Consider the following 22,881-nt stretch of genomic DNA (forward strand, 5'->3'; position numbering starts at 1 on the left):
GGGGGGGGGGGGGGGGTGAAAGCCTATGAAAAAAATATAATGCATGCCTAATCAAATATTATGACGAAAATGTGGAAAGTCAGTACCTATTACTGTTTATATTTTTGAAAAACATTACAATAATTTTGTAAATATTTAAATAAATATTTATAAGTAATATGACACAAATAATTTCACCCATAATTGGTTTTATACTATATAAATTACTCTATCACTTTTTTTTTATATAATAAATTAAAATCTACTATACATAAATAAGCAATTTGCAAGTAGCATAGATGATAGAGACTAAGAACAATGACATGACACACTTGAATAGAAATCCATTCAGCAACAGAAGCTCAGAATTTAAAGTTTAGCCTTTTTTAATATTTATTTTATTTTGAACGGTCTCTTGCCCAGTTTCTTTTTAAACAACAGAGAATATTTTGTGGAAAAGTAAAAGAGAACATAATGTTTTTAATGAAAGGGTTGGTATGGTTGATTAATTTAGAATGAAATCTTTTGTAGTGGCTTTTTAAAAGTTAATTTACTGTTTTTAATTGTAGGGCATTATGCAGGTTGCATATTTTATTATGTACCACGGGGCCTGTGATAATTCTTGAAGTTATTGACTGGTGGATTTAAATTGAGCATAAGTACACGGGTTTAATAGGGCCCTAAATTTGAATGTCTCATTTCAGAGGAAGTAATTTGTAAGACATATGTTAGATATTACTTTCGACCGAAACAGGTGGACATTACAGTTTTTGTTTTTATCGTGGTTTTGCCACGCTAACCTTTTATACAGAGTGTTACCTAGATATTTAGTTGATGTATTAAGCGGAATTCATTTAATGTTAAATTTGAGTAAAATACATTATATTCTCTTTAGGGAAAAATTCACCTGAGTAGATTTGTTTTCATTCCTACATATTTTCCAGTTAATACCTCAAAACTTAATTTTGTTTAGATGCAATCGTAAACTATGTGACACAATATGTGAATAATTATTTGAAGCAATTATTAGGTAGTCAGTAAATGTGGTGATATAAGTTTGATTTGATATAGGTAGATCTTATATAGTGTGTGAGAGAGGTCACTATCCTAGACTATGTAACTTAAATTATTTACATAACAAAAAACATTGTGCATTCGACATATATGTTATAAAATATTTATTTATCACATTAAAACTATCTATCCCACTCACTTATTTTATTTATATATTCAATTATATTTAAGACATGGTTACGAACTTCAAAAACTGAACTAAATGATCAACATGCATTATGTGTTGAAATGAGAGAGTTCATGCGTATTGTTAATCACATCGGAGGAGAATATTCGCAATGGTACATTGAGATGGCGACTGAATTCAAAGAACTTGTAAGTATTTTAAATTTTCAAACCTTTTTACTTTTAATTTAACTATCGTTCATAGTCTCGATTCACAATTCACATCATAACATATTCACATTCATATTATCAATCCCGAGAATTTATTTTAACATTAAAACATAACAACTTTTATAGAACGATTGTCATTAATCATGAACAATTATAGTTACATAAGATGCATATGTACCTACTAATGTTATGTTTTTTAGTTAGTTAGTTAACTAAGATTAAAACGATTTACAATAGACATCTGAAATAATAAATTGTTATGTTCTACTAATACAGCATCTAATCATTTTTTTTTTTTAGTCCATTGATATTGAATTTAAAGATGGAGATGCAGTTATGGATACAAATAAAGAATACTCAAAGGTAAAACAATAATTATTAAATTTATTCACAATTGTCAAAGTTATTTTAAAATATATATATTTATATAGAAATATTACATGTTTTGAAAATATAGGTATTCATCCAATAAATATATTTATGTATAACTTATTGGTTTGTTTGAACGTCAATAATTTGAACATTTAACACTGATTTTACGACCAATAGAATATGCATATTATGTTCTTAAAACGTAAAACGTAAAACAATAATAATTTAATATTTTATTTATTAATTTTAAATGATAATGCAATAATTAGGAGGTTTAAAAACACTTTTTAGAGTGGCGTATTTGCTTCAACACCTATTTATTATTGATGGAAGCTAATTTTAGTTTTTTAGTTGGCACTTCAGGGATTCAAAGTTGGAAGTTCCAAGTAGTTTTCATAATAATTGGGAAAACTAACTAAAACAAGGATACGGAAATATTTATCCCACACAAATTTTTGACTAATCGATTTTGTTTGCTTGTTGTGATTCAGAAAGTAATAATCGTAGGGACCATTAAACTATTTTGGAAACAAAATAAAGTATTTGACAAATTTTAGATATTTATACTTTTATAATTTTTTTCAACTTCAAATGATGTTGGTTACTTCTTTGGAGTTACTACATCAAAATTAGCTTGAAAATGAAGTATAATATTTATGAAAAGTGGTTTTTATACCAATTTTAGTATATCAAAAACAGACATTTTATTTATAAAACTTTTCTGTTTAAATTTCAATGACATTTATCAAAATCCCAAAAACTCGATGATGAATTATTTCGTTGTTAAAAATGAATACAGTTTTTAATTTTATTTCCCAAAATTGTATGATAAGGCTGTCACTTAAAAGTGTAACTTACAGGTATTATTATATTTTATAAACACTATAACATTGTTAAAGAATTTAGATTAACTTTAAGCTATTGCCTATTTACACCACTAACCAGAGCGAACCAAATCACACCGTTCTGCGATAAGTCAGTAGTGACTTAAATGTTAACAACAATAATAAATTAAATAAATAATATATTATATTGAAATATTAATTAAATATGTATAATAAATATCAATGTTTTCGTCAAATATTAATTAAATTAATTACAGAACATGTACAACTAATAGAAAATAAATGATTATAGTAGCAATATAAATAATATATCATACAATATATTATTTATAATATGCCTATTATATGGACCATCGTCGCTCTGAATCGTTTTTCTTAAGGAATGATTTATCATTTAATTCAAATTTAATAAATAGTTGCAATGAGTTACTAAATTGATAATACAAACTTGATATTTCCATCTACACAGAATAATGGTTAGGTTAACTATCTACTTTACCCTACTTCACTCATTTTAATGGTTTAATTTGAACGTGCTTTTTTTCTTATAAAAATAAATATTTTATTACATTTGTTTATCCCACCTACCAAAATATTAAAAATAAATATTATTAATATAAATGCAATGCAATATACTGTGTATATACTAATTTATATACTACCAATCTCCTTATTTGTTCTCAGAGTTGTTTTTCGTATACAATGGCGAATTACACTCGAAATCTATAAAATAGCCACATAAAGTTCCCATAATTTTTTACTCTGAGTATTATATATGATTTATTTTAATATCCACATTTTCATCAGTCTATGAGAATATAATATGCACTTCAAATGTATAAAATTGCTATGTAAGTCCAAGGCATATATATAATATACACATATTTATTTAAATACAACAATTAACCATTTTAATGTTTATAAAAACAAACATTCATATTACACATCTGCCCACGCTGTCTACTCAGAACGTAATTTTAGCACCAACCCCAGCTGAGTCTGGGCGAAAATAAATTACACTTACTAAAATTATTATCTTTGTTTAGTTTAATCAGATTTCATGGAATATTGATTACAAAGTGTAAAAGATTAAACTATATTTTTTTTCAAATATTTTCAACCGTTATTTATTATAATTTTCTCGTTGTAGAAATTTTAAAGTTTTCTTTATTTAATTATTAATTAACGAATGCGAAATTCAAATTATTTTCTGAATCTTTTCTACCATAAATATTTTTAGCTTTGAATATAATTTGTTTAATACTGACTTGCTTATTATTAAATCGTGACAAATTTAATTTTACCCAAAACAAATTCAAATAATGACGATTAAGCAAATATAATAAGAAATAGAAATAAAAAAATATTCTTAATTTTTTTCAAAATTATATTATTTATAAAATGAATGTGTTTGTATCTAAAAATATAAAATGTTGTTTTTACGTATATATATATACATATATTTATTTATATGTTAATATTAATATAAATTAATATATTTATTTCATTTCTAAAGACATCATTGAATTCTGCGGTATAAAATATATGTAGAATTTATTATTCAAGACTTAAGAAAGAATAATTTCTTTGATTAGTTGTTTAAGTTGTGATTGAAACATTAATCTCATAATAATGAGTATTAATATCAAATACATGTTCCCACTTGACTATAAACAGACAGACATTACCATATATAGCTGTTGTGGATTATTGATATAATAATGTGTGTATAGATTTCTATTTAAGTTTTACTTGATAATTATAATGTAGATACTTGCATTTTAAAACGAAGACATATTAATTAGCTTAACTGGTAGGGACTAGTGGTATATCTATATTTTACACTATTTTAAGTATTAAATATTAGGTATTATAGATAAAGTTCTTTTAATTTAATTTTTCATAACTGATTCTTATGAAAATTAAAGTTGAAGCATGAGAATTATTTTCGGTAGGTAGTCATTAACTATAAGTTCTATTAGGTATACATAATTAGGAATTTATAGTTTAATAGGTAGTTCTTACAATTTGTATATTTTATGGATTGGAAAAAAAATATTACAGAATCATTAAGATAAGTAATAACGACTAATAACATTATACTACCTATATAACTATCTGAAAATTTTGGAAACAAAGGGGCGCTATAGTGTGTTAGACATAAACATAATATAGTTATTTATCCTATATACGCTGCGTTTTGTTTTTCGAGCACCGATATCAAACTTAGGAGAATAATACAACAATCCGTCTTTCACTGAGGCGTGCCAAGCAAACGCATTGCTGTATCCTGTCAGAATTTTTTTTTCAAATTTAAAACACAAGCTATGCTATATAATATATAAATTGTTGCTTATGTAACATAGCTTTTTTTTCCAAAAGGATTAACCCTTCGGTTAGTGGAAGCGCAATTTTCCTGGAATTTTTAATTCATATTAATTTCCAGGATTTTTGGATTGTTTATATATTATATAGGAAATAATTTATATTAAAACACAAAATAAACATATTTATAGTGCTTAGATGAGCACTGCACTAGTAATTAAGTTCGTTGTCACTTTAAATCAGCTTATTACGGTAACATGAATGACAGATCAATTTGCTTGTAATCACGGTATGATAATATTAATAATATCATACTACCTATCATATTGTATGTACTTACTTGTAATTTGTATGTATATCAGAGTCATTCTGACATTCTGAGAGTCTATTTGTGGCGTTCGCGAATGATGATGGCAATACGGAAACCAATGCAGTAGCTGTACTAAAATCTAGAGAGCACTAATATATAATTAATTAATTTTAATTATAATCAATACATTTATAAAGGCTCTTTACTGAATTTTAATTTTAGCCTACAAATAGTACATTATAGCTATTACACAACGCATTATTGTTGTCGGAACAGTTGCAGAGCGCCGTGATCGCGGGTACGTTGCAGTGCAGCAGCGACGAGGCGATCGGGCTGGCCGGCTTGCAGTTCCGCATCGAAAAAATGTCAGAGCAAAGGAACCAGACGCCGGACAGCCTGACCGCGAACAGCCCGGACTCGCTGTTGGACGGCGGTGGACCGTGCACCACCTTGCAGCCGATATCCGAAGACAAAGAGCACCAGTGGCCACTCGACGTGCCGGCCGTTGTGACGCCGTCACCGGTGCTCCAACCGCAGTTCAACATGTTCAGCGCGACCATGGTTACCAGTCCGACGGTCACCGACGAACCGTCTATCGGCAAGATCCGCAGTTTTTTCATGCGGTCGTGTCAGTACTTTTGCTTCGGCCGCAGCCGTCAGAAGGAAGTCCAACCTGTGCGCGACCCGTTCGGCATCCTGCACAAGGTGCACATGTATGTGCCACCCGACTACCGAAAGCCCAAGAACACAGCCAAGCTCATCAAGGTCAGTAGTGAATTTCCGATGCGATTTACTATTATATAGGACATAGGTATTGTTGTTGTTGTTGTTGTTATCATTGGGATTTATACCGATTTTATACCGACGAGATTAAAGCATGACGTAGGTATAGTGAAGTTTTTTTTTTTTAATATATAGATACCCAACTATTTTTGTTTTGAGATATCTTTCTATCTGATCTTCTAGATTAGCAATCGCTAGATTTTAGAAATTAGATTGGTAGGGAGTAGATGTCTTACTCTTAAGAATTTAAGCAAATACAACCATTCGTGTACACGGATATCGTAAACACGATTAGAAGACTTACTATTAATTGTTCATGTCTTTTTAAATATTTAATTTTTGAATCGGTTTTGTTTACATAATATAATATGTAAAAAAATTAAAATAAATAAGTATAATTTGTTTCCCGGTGTATTAGTGAACACAGTTAAGCTGTTATACCTAATATAAAATATAACGTCTCCTTATAGCCATTTGTATTGATTATGTTTGCCATTATGATACCAATTATTTTTGATAAATTAAATACGACTATCGTTTAAATAAATTATGAAGAAGGGAAATTTTAGAATTTCATTGTTATTTTTTAAATTATGAAATTTATTACATAATGAAATATGAAATTTTCAAAAAACATTACTAAAAAATTTAAGTGACATTGTATATTGTTTTTAGTACTTAAATTAAATATAAATTAAAGTAACTCAACTTGAGAAAAGTAAAGATCAATAAGATCAATCATTACAAAATACAAACAGTAATTATTTCTAAATTTTTGATAATGTTAAATAATTATATTTTTCTAGCTTATAAAGCTTATATGATACTCATCCAGAATACATAATAGCTCTTCAAAACTTTGATACATTTCCCTGTTTTTGATTCCCGGAAGACTTCTGACACGACCAAAACTTCCGGATGTTTCACAATCCAAATTTGTATTCTCGACATTTCTCTCCATTATTTATATAAAGTTAATTCAATACCAAAACATAAGGTTACTTGAAAACGACGTAGATATAAGTATATATAAAAAAAAAATATTAAAAGTACAATTTTAAATATTAATTTACATTATAATGTGGTAACGAATATAATACTCTATTGTTGTTACCTACGTGTTTACGTTTGTATTCAATATAATAGGTAGGTATTGTATTTTACTTTAAATTTAACTTTTCAAAAGTGCTATACTTCAAAAACTGCATTTGAGTGTAACAAACTTGATAATTTAATTTATATTAGTAACATGCTGACATCCCATACTTAAGGCTATATATATAGATATAGGTTTGGTTTATTAAAATTTAAGCAACGAAGTCATGTTGTAGTTTCCAAAATGATGAAAACACTTCTAAAATAATGTTTTATTTAGTTGTTTTTTTCCATACGCATACAGTTAGTAAAATAGTATTAGTTTATGAAATAGAATCTATTTATGAAGTTATTTTACTAATAATATAATCTTTCCAGGAAAATTATTCTATAAGCTCACATTTAACAATATGATTGTTATTTGTATTGGTTTTACGGTTTTTTGTACACTTTTCACGTTTTTAGGAAAAATGAATTTAACCCACAATACTGTTAACAGTACTATAATTGACTATAGCAGCATTATAAATATATTATGATAAAATATAATATTTAGTCCTAAGAGTCTCCACAAAGAATCGTTTTTCGTATGCTCATGGTGAGGTTAGGGTAAAATTTAAAAGTAAAATTATTAAGTAGATATTAGAGCATATTATGGGGAAGATTTTATTAATATTCTATTTTTGAGGCAAGCGATCATTTTAAAATGTACAAAAAATGTTCAGCTTTTCAAATGTTCAAAACTTGTTTCGGAATTAAAATATTGCTAAAATCCTCCAATATGCGACATGCACCTCTGATAATATACCTACATTTACATTTTAAAATAAATCAATACATTCTCATCTTAAAAACAACACAGTAAAATATATTTAAGTAAACGTAAAATTTTGTACGATTAACGTTTTTAAGCTGGAGACAACTCGTCCTGCTTTCTTAATTAGTAACAATTATTTAAAATTTAGATGAGCACGAGTAGTGGACAAATATTTTTTAAGTACCATTATGACACTCGACTTCGTTTATAAAAAACTTTTAAACACTCATAAGTTATAAATAATTAATAATTCATACGAAATTAAAATTGTCATGTATCTAAATACTCCAAACAATATTTAGCTTCAGAATGCGATATGAAATATGTTTGTTTTTACTCAAAAAAGTAATGATTTAAATTGTTTTTTCTTAAATGTTATTTTTCAATGACATCAAATCATACAAAAATAATATTTTCAAGTTAACCAATCAAATGAACCCTTAGACAATGGATCATCTAGTAAAAAAAGTACTTTTAAAGTGAATATACTAGTAATTGAGATTATAACCTTACAGATGAATAATTGTTTGGAACATATTAAATAGTCACATCTAATTTTAAGAAATTTAAGCAAACCAGAATCGTTTACTTTATCACCCACGATTCCCACAGTTTAAGTAAATAAATAATTATAATGTTCTACAAAACTGAAAACAATTTTTTTTTTTAGTTGTTTACTTTAATTTTTCGGGCAATACAATATCGCATATTCCTGCGAATTGTATAAGTACAATATTATAATATTGTGTACAACAAAAATGTATACGCATAATCGAATAAATAATTAAAATACAGTCAGTTTCGTCAGTTAACATTTGTATAGTCAGTTTTACCATATTACAACAAAATATGATTTTAAAGCAAAATTCAAAAATATAAAATTTAACAACTTAAAAAAAAAGTATTATTCCTTGATAAGAATTACCAATTTAGTTTTAAAATGTACGCATGTAGTGCAATTCACCAGATAAACATTGTATAATATGTTTTAATAAATATTTGTTTTTTTTTTATTGTTATAAAATGTTATTTTCATTTATGAATTTTTATTTTTAAAATAGAATAAAAACAAATATTTTAATGAAAAAATAAAGCGAAATGATTCACCAGGGTAAAATGTAAGCTTTTCAATTTCAGGCAATACAAAAACCTGTATGATTTGAAAAGCGACCCCAAATTCTTATCGGTTACAAAAAGGTTTTACAGAGTATTATGTAATATCAGTTCAATATTCATTATTCATAAAGAATGAAATAATTTGTAAATGAAACTCGTAGCCATTTATTCGTTCTAAATGATATTATAATATATTTTTTAACTAAAAAAATATGTCCTATGATTTTAATTATTTTATAAAGAATTATTTAACATTACCACGTGAAAACAATAAATCTTATAATTAAAAATATTGTTTTATTCTTCAAATAGAGCAATGAAAGCTGAAACCTACTGATTTTTATAAAATACAGGCAAAATCGAATAATTACATTATAACAATTTAAAAATATTTGTCAGTAAGTACTTACGAAATTATAGCTTATCTAACTATTGAATTATTTTACGGGAATATTATAAAACATTGCAGTAGGTACGCAAGTATTATTTAAAAAAGTACTAATTAAAGATTGATTTTTATTATTATTGAATAATTCTATATGACATATATAATAATTATAGGTGCGTATAATACATAAGTTATATTTTATATCCAATATTATTTATTCAATTAACATCTAGTTTTTAATTAAAATTGTATGGAAATCAATAGATCCAGTTTTGTTGTAGAAGAATATGTAATTACTTCTATAGCTGTATAGTGTATACGCATTTAAAGTGAAGAGATAAATATTCCTGTTGGGAGTTTATAAATGAATTTTAAAGTTTGGAAATATAATATAGAACAAATTCTAAGCCAGTGATAAGATGATGCTAAAACTAAATAGTATAAAATACCGTATATTTATAGTATGATATTACGGTTTTCAAAAAGGTATTTATTTAATAAACAATTTTCTCAATAGATTGTTTTGATACCTAATCAAAAATATTATACTTCGCATATAACGAATCATTTCGTAAAAATAATTAGATTAGGTTATTTACGATAGTGATATCCATAATCATATTATACCTAAATCCTTTTCATTTTATAAAGAATCTAGTTATAATGTTGTAATTCAAACGAATTTTTCAATTTTCTAAAATGTTGTTAGTGCTGTCTTTTAATATGTTTATAGAATAAAATGTATGTCAACGTTTGATTCAACAAAATAATCAAATCGAATGAAGCCTACTATATAACTCATATAAGTGTATGATAATATTGTGTATATTATAAAATTACGAATAATTATCCAATAATAATTATGGGGTTGCCTATAATATTTCTTGAGGTACGCGTACCTATCGATAATTATTAACAGTGTGTAATTACCCTCCAATAGGTTTTTTCTCTCTTTTGCCCAACACGATAGTGTCATGCCGCATTCGGTCGTTAACTAATAAACAGTAGGGAATGGTACAAAGCAGTTTTATCGCCGGACCATGTGTACGTTAGCGTCAGTGTAAATAAAAATATTATGCAGTGTCGTCCGATCGCACGGTGAGCCACGGTCCCATGTTTTTCCAGTTCGTTTGTTCCGTTCGAATAAATTGAACAATATCGAGGGTATTTAATTTCTTTTCTTGTTCTATAAAATATAAATTGATTGACAAACAAAGTTTACATATTGCAAGTAATTGCCCATGTTGTGTTCGATTTTGATTTGCTGTTGTTATACTGGGAACAGAGAAAATCATAGTGAATTTGTGATCGGAGATCTGCACGAATTGGTTAGTATGGTCCTATAATAATTAAAAATGTTATTTTGCATTCATACAATAATAAAATAGCAAACGATAAATACGTTTTATAATATTCTTATACGTATTCCGACACTACAACTATAACTTAGCTATGCTTAAAAATTAAAATACACTAATACTAACTTAAAACTATAATATATTTATCAGTCTTTAAGCAATTTTTTGTAAACTTAAAATGGATTATTCCAATAGGTAATTAAGCGTAATTTTTGTATTAGAATAGAGGTATATATTATTTCACAAGAAACTAGATAAAAACAAATTATTAGTACCTGATATGTACTTATTGTTGTTTTTAATAAATAGATACATTTTACAAACCTATTTGGGTCAAAATATTTATTTAATTATTGACTGATAATCATTATATAATCACAGATACTTATAATCAGTAAAAAATACTTATTTTATAATTTTCTATTTTAATTTAAAATATGATAGATGTTCACTATTTATTAGTCTTTCTATAAACAATTATTTATTTCTTTACTATTTTTTTTATATCGTTGAGTCATTTGGTTTATGAATAAACATCATCTTGAATAAAAAATGTAATGCAACGATATTATACTAACGTTTATGTGTATACACATATATATATATATAAATATATATATATTATATATTATATACGAGTGTTGTGTATATATATATTATATATTATATACGAGTGTTGTATATATATATATATATATATAATATATTATATACGAGTGTTGTGTATATATATAGGGCAGTCGGTATTGATAAAGCTGCAAACCAGTATAATAGAACCATAAATGGAACAGTGTTATTGGAACGTACGAAAGAAATTTTATAATCGTCCAATGTAAGGTACCTATCACTATTTTTGGTCCATAAAAAAAATCCCTGAGCGTAATCTTTTGAAAATACGGTCTGAGTCTAATATTTGATAAATAAATGCCTAATGCTGGAATATTTATTGACATACATTTTAGTTTTAATTGTGTTCTAAACATTTTTTTTTTAAAGCACGCAGAAAATAATATACATAGAAGATTTCTAGCACTTTGTCGAGTTATAAGATAAAAATATTATCTTTGCATAACATCAATCATATTATTATCTAATTTTATTTTTCATTAACTTTTAAATATAATGTATTTTAATTTTAATCATACATTGTATTAAATATTTAGTACAAATTCTACAAGTAACAAAAAATGAATGTTTCCAACGAATTGAAAATCATAAAATCACATTTAAATTGATACAAATATTTTAAAATACATGAATCATAATAATTATTATTATTCAATTTTAATTCAAAATTTCCTAGTTAATTAAAAATATCTTTAAAAAAGACTGTAAACATTGCCAGTAACAGTCCGTACTTAGAATCAAAAATAATATAATCCCCAAAATGTTTTAAATGAACGATTACATATAATTTAAAAAAATGAAAATTGTAAAAAATATATATTTTATTAAAATTAAGAATAACAAGTAATTTATTCATTTATCATAATATAGTGAACATTTTTGTTCAAATTTTTATTTCAAAGTTTATTTAATTTAAACTTCTAATATCAAGGTTTTGACCCAAGTTATCAAATAGCACTTTTCTTGAAATTCAAATATTATGTGGTGCTGACTATTTTATACAATTTAATTCGATTTTTAGATTATTTGGAAAATGTCTAATGTGATTTTTTTTCAACAAAATGCATTCCCCTTATTTATCCCAACATTTTTAGTTTCTGATTTAAAAAAATCACTGTCACCCACTACAATTATGACATGGAATAAATTATAGTTTGACCTACAGTTTGTATAGATGAATAATTTTTAATTGAATGTATAGGTACCTATATTCATATTACCGTGCATGTTTTTTTTTTTATTTCACAACAATATTGTTTGTAATTATTATCATAATTATTACAAACCACCTCGTTATTATATGACAAAATGTCAAAATGTGTAGTTCGACTATTTTAAAATGAATATATTATTACTTGTAATAGTTTTTTAATAGGTATGATTGTAAGTATTCATATCTTAAAAATGTATTTTTTGGTTTCTATGATGAAAAAAAAAAATTGTAATATTCTGAACTGAGTCAAAAATATATAATAAGTGATGACATTTTTTCATCACTTACAGATTAAATTTATTCAAAATTTTCAACACAGATTTTAACTAAACTCGTGTTTATCATTTAATATGTTTCATATGTTGACATTACTTATGCTAATGTAGCTTTATACAATTATTATTTGAATTATATTATATTACATAAAGTGAGATACAAAATTACTAATTTAGTTTTTTTTAATATATTTATTTTAATGAGCCACCTCTTGTTGAATAATATGTTCAGTGATAATTATTAACTTATTATTAAGAAGAACAGCTACTGTTAATATATGTATAAATAAAGAAAGGGTTTCAAAGGGTTATGTTTTCAGAAGTTTAATACACTTCAAATGTTTTAGAATAATTGAAAAGTCAACATCAAGTATAATTACAGATTTGTATAGGTATTTAATAATACCTATAAGTTTATAATAGTATAAACATTCTTGGCACTTGAAGTTTTTGACGATAAGACAAATATTATACATGGTCTAAATAGTTTTATTTTATAGTTAAATTATAAAATACCTATTAAATTTTTTTTCAAGAAAATCAAAGTTACTATAATAACATACAGCCACTTATTACAATCCACAAAAGGAACTAGCTATTATTCTCAAACATTAACATAATATTTTGGTCTTTATAAGTTCAAACTACTAAAATCAAAATAATTTTCATTTCTATAGAATGATTTATTCTTTTTACATTTTTTTCTATGATATTAATCTAAGCGAGTTGTACCTATATTAATTTCGAGATATTATACACTCGAGTTTTAACATGTTTTAAATTTTTAATAATACATTGGATTATATTTGTATATATTTAAATTATACCTGAAATGAATACAGGTATGGACATGTACATACTATATAAAATATGTTTATATATATATATTGTTTATGCAAACACTCAAATGCAGTACTATTATGTATAGGTAATTATATTTTTATTTATGTATATACTTATATATTTCTGCAGTATAAAGACAACAGTAATTAATAATAACAACGATAAACCATTATGCTATCACCTAGAATATTACTGAATAAAGCACGCGAACTAACCAGACTCAAAGGAATGTGATCAATGTGCAAAATCTCCGGGTTTAAAACATTTATTAAAAATTGCAGCTTTTATAGTTTATAACTAACAACCATAATATTATTGTTTATAAACACTGGAAGGTTTTTATATGCGTACATATTTCAATATAAATTAGAGTATACTTATTGAGTTGGTTGGCTATTGTTTAAATTTAATCATTAAAAAAAAAACTTGAAAGTGTGAATTCTTTACCCATCTTGAAATGTAACTAAATTTGATAAGCTATACGCGAGACTGTACAGACAAGTTGTTTACTGTAGGTACATTTTACACCAAACATCATAATACATTTTTGTAAACATCTAAATTGATAAAGTTTTGACAGCAATATGACCTAAAATCACTGATTAAAAATAAAATAAAAAATGAACAAGTAGGTAACCGCTCTTCTGTACAGTGGGTGTTGCGTGTCAGCCTATATTATTTTATTATATATTAATATTGCTATTATAATAATTTATAATAACATTTTTAATACGATATATTATAATATATTCAATAATCTTAAATAAATCCAAATATTTTGAAAATTTCATAAAATAATTATGTTAACTACAAATGTTCATAAGAAAACAATAAGTGAATCATATTTTAATGATTTTTTGGTTTCAGTATGGATTATAAGAACAACAATGAATTAAATAGTTAATTCGTAGATACACAAATTAAAAATGACATTATTTTTTTACTACAAAACAATATTGGATAACCATTTTACAAATGCTTTATAGTTTTTCCAAATTATTAAGAAATATATAAGAAATTGTTTACTTTTGAGTTTTGACCCCACATATCACCAACTAGATTCACATTTTTACCGAACAAATATCGAAGAGAAAGATTGAAGCATTTTTACGGTCATAAAAGGTGGTGACATACAAAAAAAACCCATCATTGTAAAATCAATACATTCATCGCTCTGCTTGGAATCTAAAACAGTGCAGCACTTAAAATATATTTTACTCATTTCTAATATTAAACATTTTTGAATTACAACAATATATATAAATTAGCTTAAGTTGTGCTCCTTAGTTCTCTGAAATATTACATTGAATGTTAATTAAGAAAACAATACAGATTCTCATCACATTGAATAAATATTGAATTGTACTTTAATTCCTATCTTACTTCTTGTAGTCTATAACAGTACACAATTCAAATAAAACCCATTACCGCCAATAAAAACAAATTTTTTTAGAAATTAAACTACATGAGTAAGTATTATATTATACTTAATTTTATAATTCATTGTTTTTTGAATGAAAGATTACTGAAGACAATTTGTGACGTTCAATACCTAATATTTCACTTAAAATTATACACATTGAATCTTCTATATTTTAAACTTCCTTTGACATAAAGTGCACACCCATTGGCGGCCATTCCCCGAACTCCACTGTCAATGTAATTTCCAGTCCATCATATTTAAGTGAATAAGTTATCCTATTGGTCGTCTCACCAAGAAAAGATTAGGTACCTAGTAAATTTACAACAACTTGGCAAATAACTCAATGATAATAGTCATTATAAATGTCAGTTAAAATTCATGAAGTTCTAAAAAATTTAAATAAGCAACTACATGCATTATGTTCAAAATATGCAAAAATATGCAGAAAAAGTTGTTCTATTTAATCAAGAATAAGCCGAATCGTGGATGTATCTATAAGCCAATCAACTTGGACTAAAACATACAAATTCATAGAAATCCTAACCCAGCTAATTACTAAAAGAATATAAACATGTTAGTTTAATCCTAAACTCTAATTCAACAATATTATATGTATTATATATGTTATACACATTTCTACCTACCATAATATGTACTTTAAAAGTTATTTGAGTCATACGCATTACATACCAAAACTTTTTTTTTTAAATGAGTATAAAACATTACACAATGTAATATACATTTGTTCTATAATACGTATTAAAAGTTTTAGTTATCAATGTGTATACTACTAAGCAGTTAAAATTGTTAGTATAAAAAGTGTATGGATTTTTCTAGGAAAATAGAAAATTCTGCCATTCAAAATATTTGCCAACTTAACTCTCAAAAACTCAAATAAAATAGATTAAAAATAAACTTACACAGCTCCTTGTGAATCTACTTTAAAATACATTTTTATTAATGTTTTGAAATGATCTAATAAATATTGGTTGTTTAAAATCAAATCAAGTAATATAGTCTGCAATGATAGAGCGACCAATTGCAAAACACGACTACGCCTCTACAGTTATCGTTTATCAAGCTTATTATACTTAGATACAAAAGAAATTAGCTCAGAATAGAATACACATCACTTACCCACAGATATCTTGGCAAGAAGGTCAGATGACCGTATAATCTGCAACACCTGTAGGACAAAGATTACAATATATTTTAAATGAATGTCATAATATCCAACAAAAACGAGGAGAAATCATCTTCTCTACTTACCTCACTTTCAAATAATCCTCATCCTAAATCATACTACTACAGACAATCTATTCAAATACATAAAAACGTTATCCAAGATCTACCATGAAATATTAATCTACAAATTTAATTTTAATTTGTCACTGTAAAATTGTCATTCATAATATTTCAAATACAAGGTATAATATTATTATTTTAGATTCCAAGTTAAACGATTAATGTATTGGTTTTACAATTACAATTTACAAGTACCTAACCCTTATGAGTCCAACGTCTACTTTAGAACCAAGATTCAAAGATAGTTTTTGGTAGAATATTATAGGTATATACCTAGTTTGGATAATCTGTTGGAAGATCAAAAGTAAACATTTCTTACACATTCTCTTGATGGTCGGTAAAAAATAATATAGAAAACCAGAAATCAAAACATCAATTTTGAACGAGATCGATTTTGTTATTTTATTACAATTAAAAACCAAATATAAATAGATAAATGCACTTAAAATTTTCATCAAATGTATAAATATTTATATTAGTATTTTCTGAACATGGTGTAGTTTCGCAATATTTTATATCTTTTTGTACTATTTATTTATTTTTCGTCTATTTAAGTTGTTTTTTTCATGATTAATGTTGTCGATAATTTTTTATATTCGCTCAAAAAGCTTTAAAAGTTCAGAATAATTCACCTAGAAATAGTTAGTTTTCAATTCAGACGTTTCCCAAAAGTTTTCATTACAGAAATATTTTTTTTTAAATACAGATAATATTGTCGAAATCGGATATATCAGAGAAAAATAACAATAGTTATAATCTTCATTAACGATTTTGATTATTTTATTTTAATTTCAAAAATGAAAAAAATAATAAAAATTTCTAATTTTTTTGATATACACGTAAATAACACATTTCTGAACACAATTTAATTTTTCAAATACTTAGACTAAAATGAATAATGCTATTTATTCCAAAAACCTAATCATAGTATCAAAATTTTGTTTCTTTTTTGGTAACTGGTTTCAGATTAGTATTGGTATTTAACAATTCCAAATATTATGTTTTTGACATTTTTACTTCAGTTTTAGTAGCCAGTTTTTATTCTGTTTGATTTCTTAAACATACACACAATATATTATATTTTGTTTTGCAATTACAATTTTAAGATATTATGATGAATAAACGACTAAATATAAATATTATTTGTGTATCAAAGCACTCTTTAAACTCACAACAATGATCATTGATGTATACAAATATTATTTTTGAGAAACCCGATATTTTTCACTGAAAAATATGATTTCAGGATTCTGTGTAGGTTATTTTAAAATATTCAAATTCGTTTCCGGTTCCCAATATTCTAAGGGGTTTTGGGTTCCAAAACTTATATTATTTTCTATTCAGTACCATCCTCTGCTTTACATCATTTAATAGTCCGTCGGTATTAACTTTGTAAGAATAACAAAAGAATATAATTGTACCAAAGTATAATATAATATGATATTGATACAAACGATGTTTTTGAGAAAGTTAGTTCAACCTACGTATCACATTATTAATAGTAGGTAATAATAATAAATTATAAAATATCCTTTTAAAATGATACTCATAGAGTATAATATACGTGTATTTTTCCCTCGAAATCGTTTCTTCGTATTCAATGATTTGACATTACGTTCAAATTTAACACACCCATTACAGATCGATTTACCATTACAATGTCCTAATCAATGAAGAGGTACACTAGAAACCTACTTCGACAGAAGTACGACTTTTCAGCTCAAATCATCGTATCGAACATTTTTTTGAAATCTCATTAACTTGTCCTTAATATTTAGGATATTATAAGTTAATGATAGTTTTTGGACTCAAATGTGATATAAAATTCTTCGAAAATAATTTTAAAAGTAAAACATAATCCTAATGTAAAGACTGATGAATTAAAAAATATTCATTCTCCTATACAGTTATTCTCCCTGTTATTTAAAACTAATTTTAGTTAAAAATCAGTTAATCGACTTACAATTGTAAATTTATTTTTTTTATACAACTTATTATCTGTATTTGATTTTACCTGAAATCAAAAATTTCAATGAACAGAAAATAATATAAAATAAATAACAAATATTTTCACTTGTATGAACTAGTTTTATACTGTAGGTATGTATATAAGGAACATACATAGGTATTGACATTTTCAAAAATTTAACCCAACACTCACTACCTTACGAATAATTCATAAAATAAATGCATGCATCATCTATAATCAGTAATCTGTTATAACTTATATTATTTTTTTTAAATTTTGTTATTTTAAATCACTACTTATACATTTTTTTTTTTCTAGTAAATGTATTAGATTTTCTACTAGGATCTCTAGAGTAAATAATTTTAAACGTAAAATGATTAACTATACTTTTAAGATGTTATCGTATACGTCTATCATATTAGTACTAATTTAATCGATGCTAAAAACTAATGGCTATATAACTATCAGGTCATTATTATTCGTATGCATTCATTATGCATAGATAAACTCTTAAAGAATAAAAGTAATTTTGGTGTTCTATATAATAATGAAAAGTAAAAATAAAAAAATATTTATCTATAAAATATGATTGCCAATGATTTAATATATTTTAAACGAACATCATTTATAGTATTACTAATTAATTTTGCAAACTCATCATTTTATACGAATAACTCAGTATTCAAAATACGATTTTTACCTGCTACAATGAGGTTATAATCAATTTGACTGTAACATTAGTTATTTTTTCAATAGTTTTATGTGGTAGGTATTTTTGATAAAAATATTTTATAAAACTTATATTATTATATATCATAGGAATCTCAAATAAAATATAACACTGTAAAGAAATAAAATGTACTTAAACACACCCAATGTTCTCTCAAATTCCAAAGATTATTCAGTAAAAATAATAATAAAATTGTTGCTGGAAATTATTAAAGTTATGTTCCATAATTTGCTCGTTTATTGTTACCTACTCAAGAAAAAAATAAAAATTTGGAAATAAAGTCAAGCTTATGAATAAATGATTTTCAAAATTATTATAATAATATTTCTCGTTACATAATTTACATATATTTTTTTATGCGCATAGTAATTAAATAATTTTAGTTTTAACTATACATTCGAATTTCGAATAGTTTACAATAGTCTTAATATGGTATGTAGTACTTTATTACTTTAATATAATACATTTCATATTGTATAATGGCAAATACAATCATTTTAAATGTTTTTATTCTAAATAATATTACTAAAGAATAATGTATAAGTTACTTCGTTAAGAGTCACATTATTTCAAAATATATTCACAAGTAACTTACTACCCAATATCGATTGTCGAGTATTTATGAGGTGTTCTTTTACAAAAAGTAATATTGTTAAACACAAGATATATTTGTAAAACTCCCGATAAAAAGCTGACATACTCCGTTTGTAGAATTTGTAGTGGGTACTTCAACCATCGGATATGTTGCACTTGAAATGGTGTGTATGTTAAAGGCGTATTTTTTATGGAGCTAGGTAGTGATATGCTTTTAGAAGCCATACAAAATGCAGACTTTTGCAATAAATTGCATTTTACAAATTAAAAATATTTTTTTTTTTTATTGACAAATGCGATATTATTTAGTTGGATTTTGTTTTGTATAAATATTTGTAGATAACGTTTGACTGATTGATATTGTTATCAGTATAATGAGGTACAGCTCTAGAATTATTACCTATCAAATTTATATCATTAGTTCAATTGAAGGTATAAATTATTATTTAATTATAAATATTATTGATACGATATCTATGTAAGATTTATAATCATAAAGATGTTAACTTATTAAAAAGAAATAGCTGGTACCAAATTTTCAATAGGATTTCGTAATATGAAAACGCGGATGAATACTATTCGTCTATATACTATATATACTACATTCAGACATCATTTTAATAGAGCCTTCAACTTATACTAAAATAAATAATATATGTACCTTTAATATTACCTATTATAATGTTGCTATGAACATAACATAATAATATAATGGTTTTTATTATTGTAGATCATTATTCAACTTTGCTGACTAGACCATTAGCGCTTCTCTTACCTATTAAAATGTTCTTAAAGAACTTGTATTATAACCAAACTGTACTTAAATAATAATATAATCTTCTATACTTCTATATTTTACAACTTTAGTTTAATGTTTAAAAATTATCTGTTATACAATTCTTAAAATTTGCAAGTATAAAGTAGTGTTTTGTCTTTCGTTTTTCAATTCATAAAGATGCTTAACAAGCTGATTTTTAAGACTTCCACCCCAAAAAAAAAATCAATTTCATTAGAAATACCTTTTTACAAGAATACTTCTGTGTTGTTTTGTGTAGATATGTGAATATATATATGTATTTATGTTATACATGTAAACATTTCAATGAGTATAATAGTAATATTACCTACCTACGTTATTTACGTTTTGTTGTAGTAACGATCGATCTCTTTTCATAATATTTTATGCTTATAAATAATGTTTATTATGGATTCATATTTTTTTAATAATTCTTAGAACATGAAAAACGCACGTTTGACCTCAGTAAAAAACAACATTTATACGCAATAAATGTATACAGGAATCATATTTTTGTGTGAACTTGAGTACAGTTTTACAGATATTTAACTCATTCAACTTTCTTATTAATTAATACCCATATATTATTTTAATAACATTATGAGAATAGTAATTTGAGAAAATATCTTTAAAATTTTCCTTAAAAAATATTAGTATTTATTTTTAGATCAAAAAATATTTCTATATAAGATTTATTTGTAAAAAATCTTAGAAATAATTTTAATTAAAAAAAAATATATATTGAAACTTCAGTGCAAATTGAATATTGGTTGATTTGAAATATTTATTCAATTTCAAAGAGACTAACGATATATCGAATTAAACAAATGAGTATTAAAACTTAAAAGTAATTATTATAATATGATTTTATTTGTGAGACTTATAACAGAACAGTCATAATGTATACAATATTTAATATTTTTAAAACAAAACTCATTACATTTTGATAGTTATATTTTATTTTAAACCTTTAAATTCAATGTTATAATTCATTTATCAAAAAATTAGATTTAAAAATAGCAAACATTATTACAAAGTATAATTAATTATGTAAATAATTTAAGCAATCAAATTGAAAAAATATTGAATATAAAAAACATTTAAGGTACGACATTTTATTATTTTAATTATTTTTAACATAATTTACTTGCTAAAACATTTTTTTTAACCATTAAAACACTTGATAAGAAAAAAAATAAATATTGAACTATTCTTATGTAATTTATAATAAATACAATTTTTAAATAAAGTAATAATATAATGTTTTTAAAGTTACCACTAACCATTCAAAACCACGTACTTCTGTTAAAAATGAATTTTAGAATTTTATAGAACATAACAAATTCCCTCTACATTTTGTATGATAATCGATGAATCACTAATCACTAATCATTACCTTTCTGGAAGCATAAAAATTCTCACACACAATAATTATTAAATCATGCATATTTGCTTGTATGAACAAACACATTAAGAATGCTTGAATTTTTTTCAAAATATTACGTTTTGTCCAGTTATTAAAATTCGAACTTGTTCATATAGTTTACTGAAACCAATCGTTTGTTAAAAACCTTTGTCTACACACATGACTGATCAAGAAACATAATAAATAATAGTGTTTAAAATGGAGTGAAAATTTGGATTTGGTTTTATAATGATTACTACGGGTGATTAAATGACAAGTATTGTCGTTGGGGAAAAATAATTTTCACTTAGTTAATTTCTTCATATACAATAAAATAACAAATACAAATAATACTAAACTGTATGGTTTTTAAAGGAACATTTTTTACTGTATCCATTTTTTTTTTGTCCACACACATTAATGAACATCCAAAGAACATATTAATTCCGTTTATTTGGACCACAAACGGTCAGTTAGATGTTTACGCCGGTTGAACGCCAAACAGTTGCGGTTGGTTCAGCGAAATTATTCATATGGTAATTTTTCTCTGTGGTGGATGGTATAAAAGCAATACACCATGTGGCACACTGTTCATTTAGGTTTCAGATTTCGTACATAGACATACAGAACTATTTTTCTGAAAGTATTTCTCTTTATTGCGTATTATCTAACTTATTTAAATAGGTATAAGTATGAGACAAAATTAAAATTTTAAAGTTTTGAGTAGAAGCTGCAATAGTCAATAAATCAACGGACCTTGGTAATTATAACAAAATATAATACATACTCACTTATTATATTATAACATACAATTAATTAATTGATATATTTTAATTCATCGCAACAAGATATTACATAATATTATACATAATCAAAACACCTAACCGAATGGATTGTTTGTAT

At 25.0% G+C, this 22,881-nt stretch overlaps 1 protein-coding gene across 1 annotated transcript in view; it reads left to right on the forward strand.

Moving 5' to 3' along the window:
• Positions 1-22,881, forward strand: part of LOC111026746 — a 286,767-nt gene that overhangs the window by 237,694 nt on the left and 26,192 nt on the right. Inside the window, exons 26-28 of the mRNA XM_022304878.1 lie at positions 1,225-1,368; positions 1,690-1,752; positions 5,518-6,006. Of these exons, the coding sequence (XP_022160570.1) occupies positions 1,225-1,368; positions 1,690-1,752; positions 5,518-6,006 (696 nt within the window). The remainder of the gene's footprint in view (positions 1-1,224; positions 1,369-1,689; positions 1,753-5,517; positions 6,007-22,881) is intronic.

The sequence above is a fragment of the Myzus persicae genome, unplaced genomic scaffold (genome assembly GCF_001856785.1).
Source record: "Myzus persicae strain clone G006 unplaced genomic scaffold, MPER_G0061.0, whole genome shotgun sequence".
In the NCBI taxonomy this organism is placed as follows: Eukaryota; Metazoa; Arthropoda; class Insecta; order Hemiptera; family Aphididae; genus Myzus; species Myzus persicae.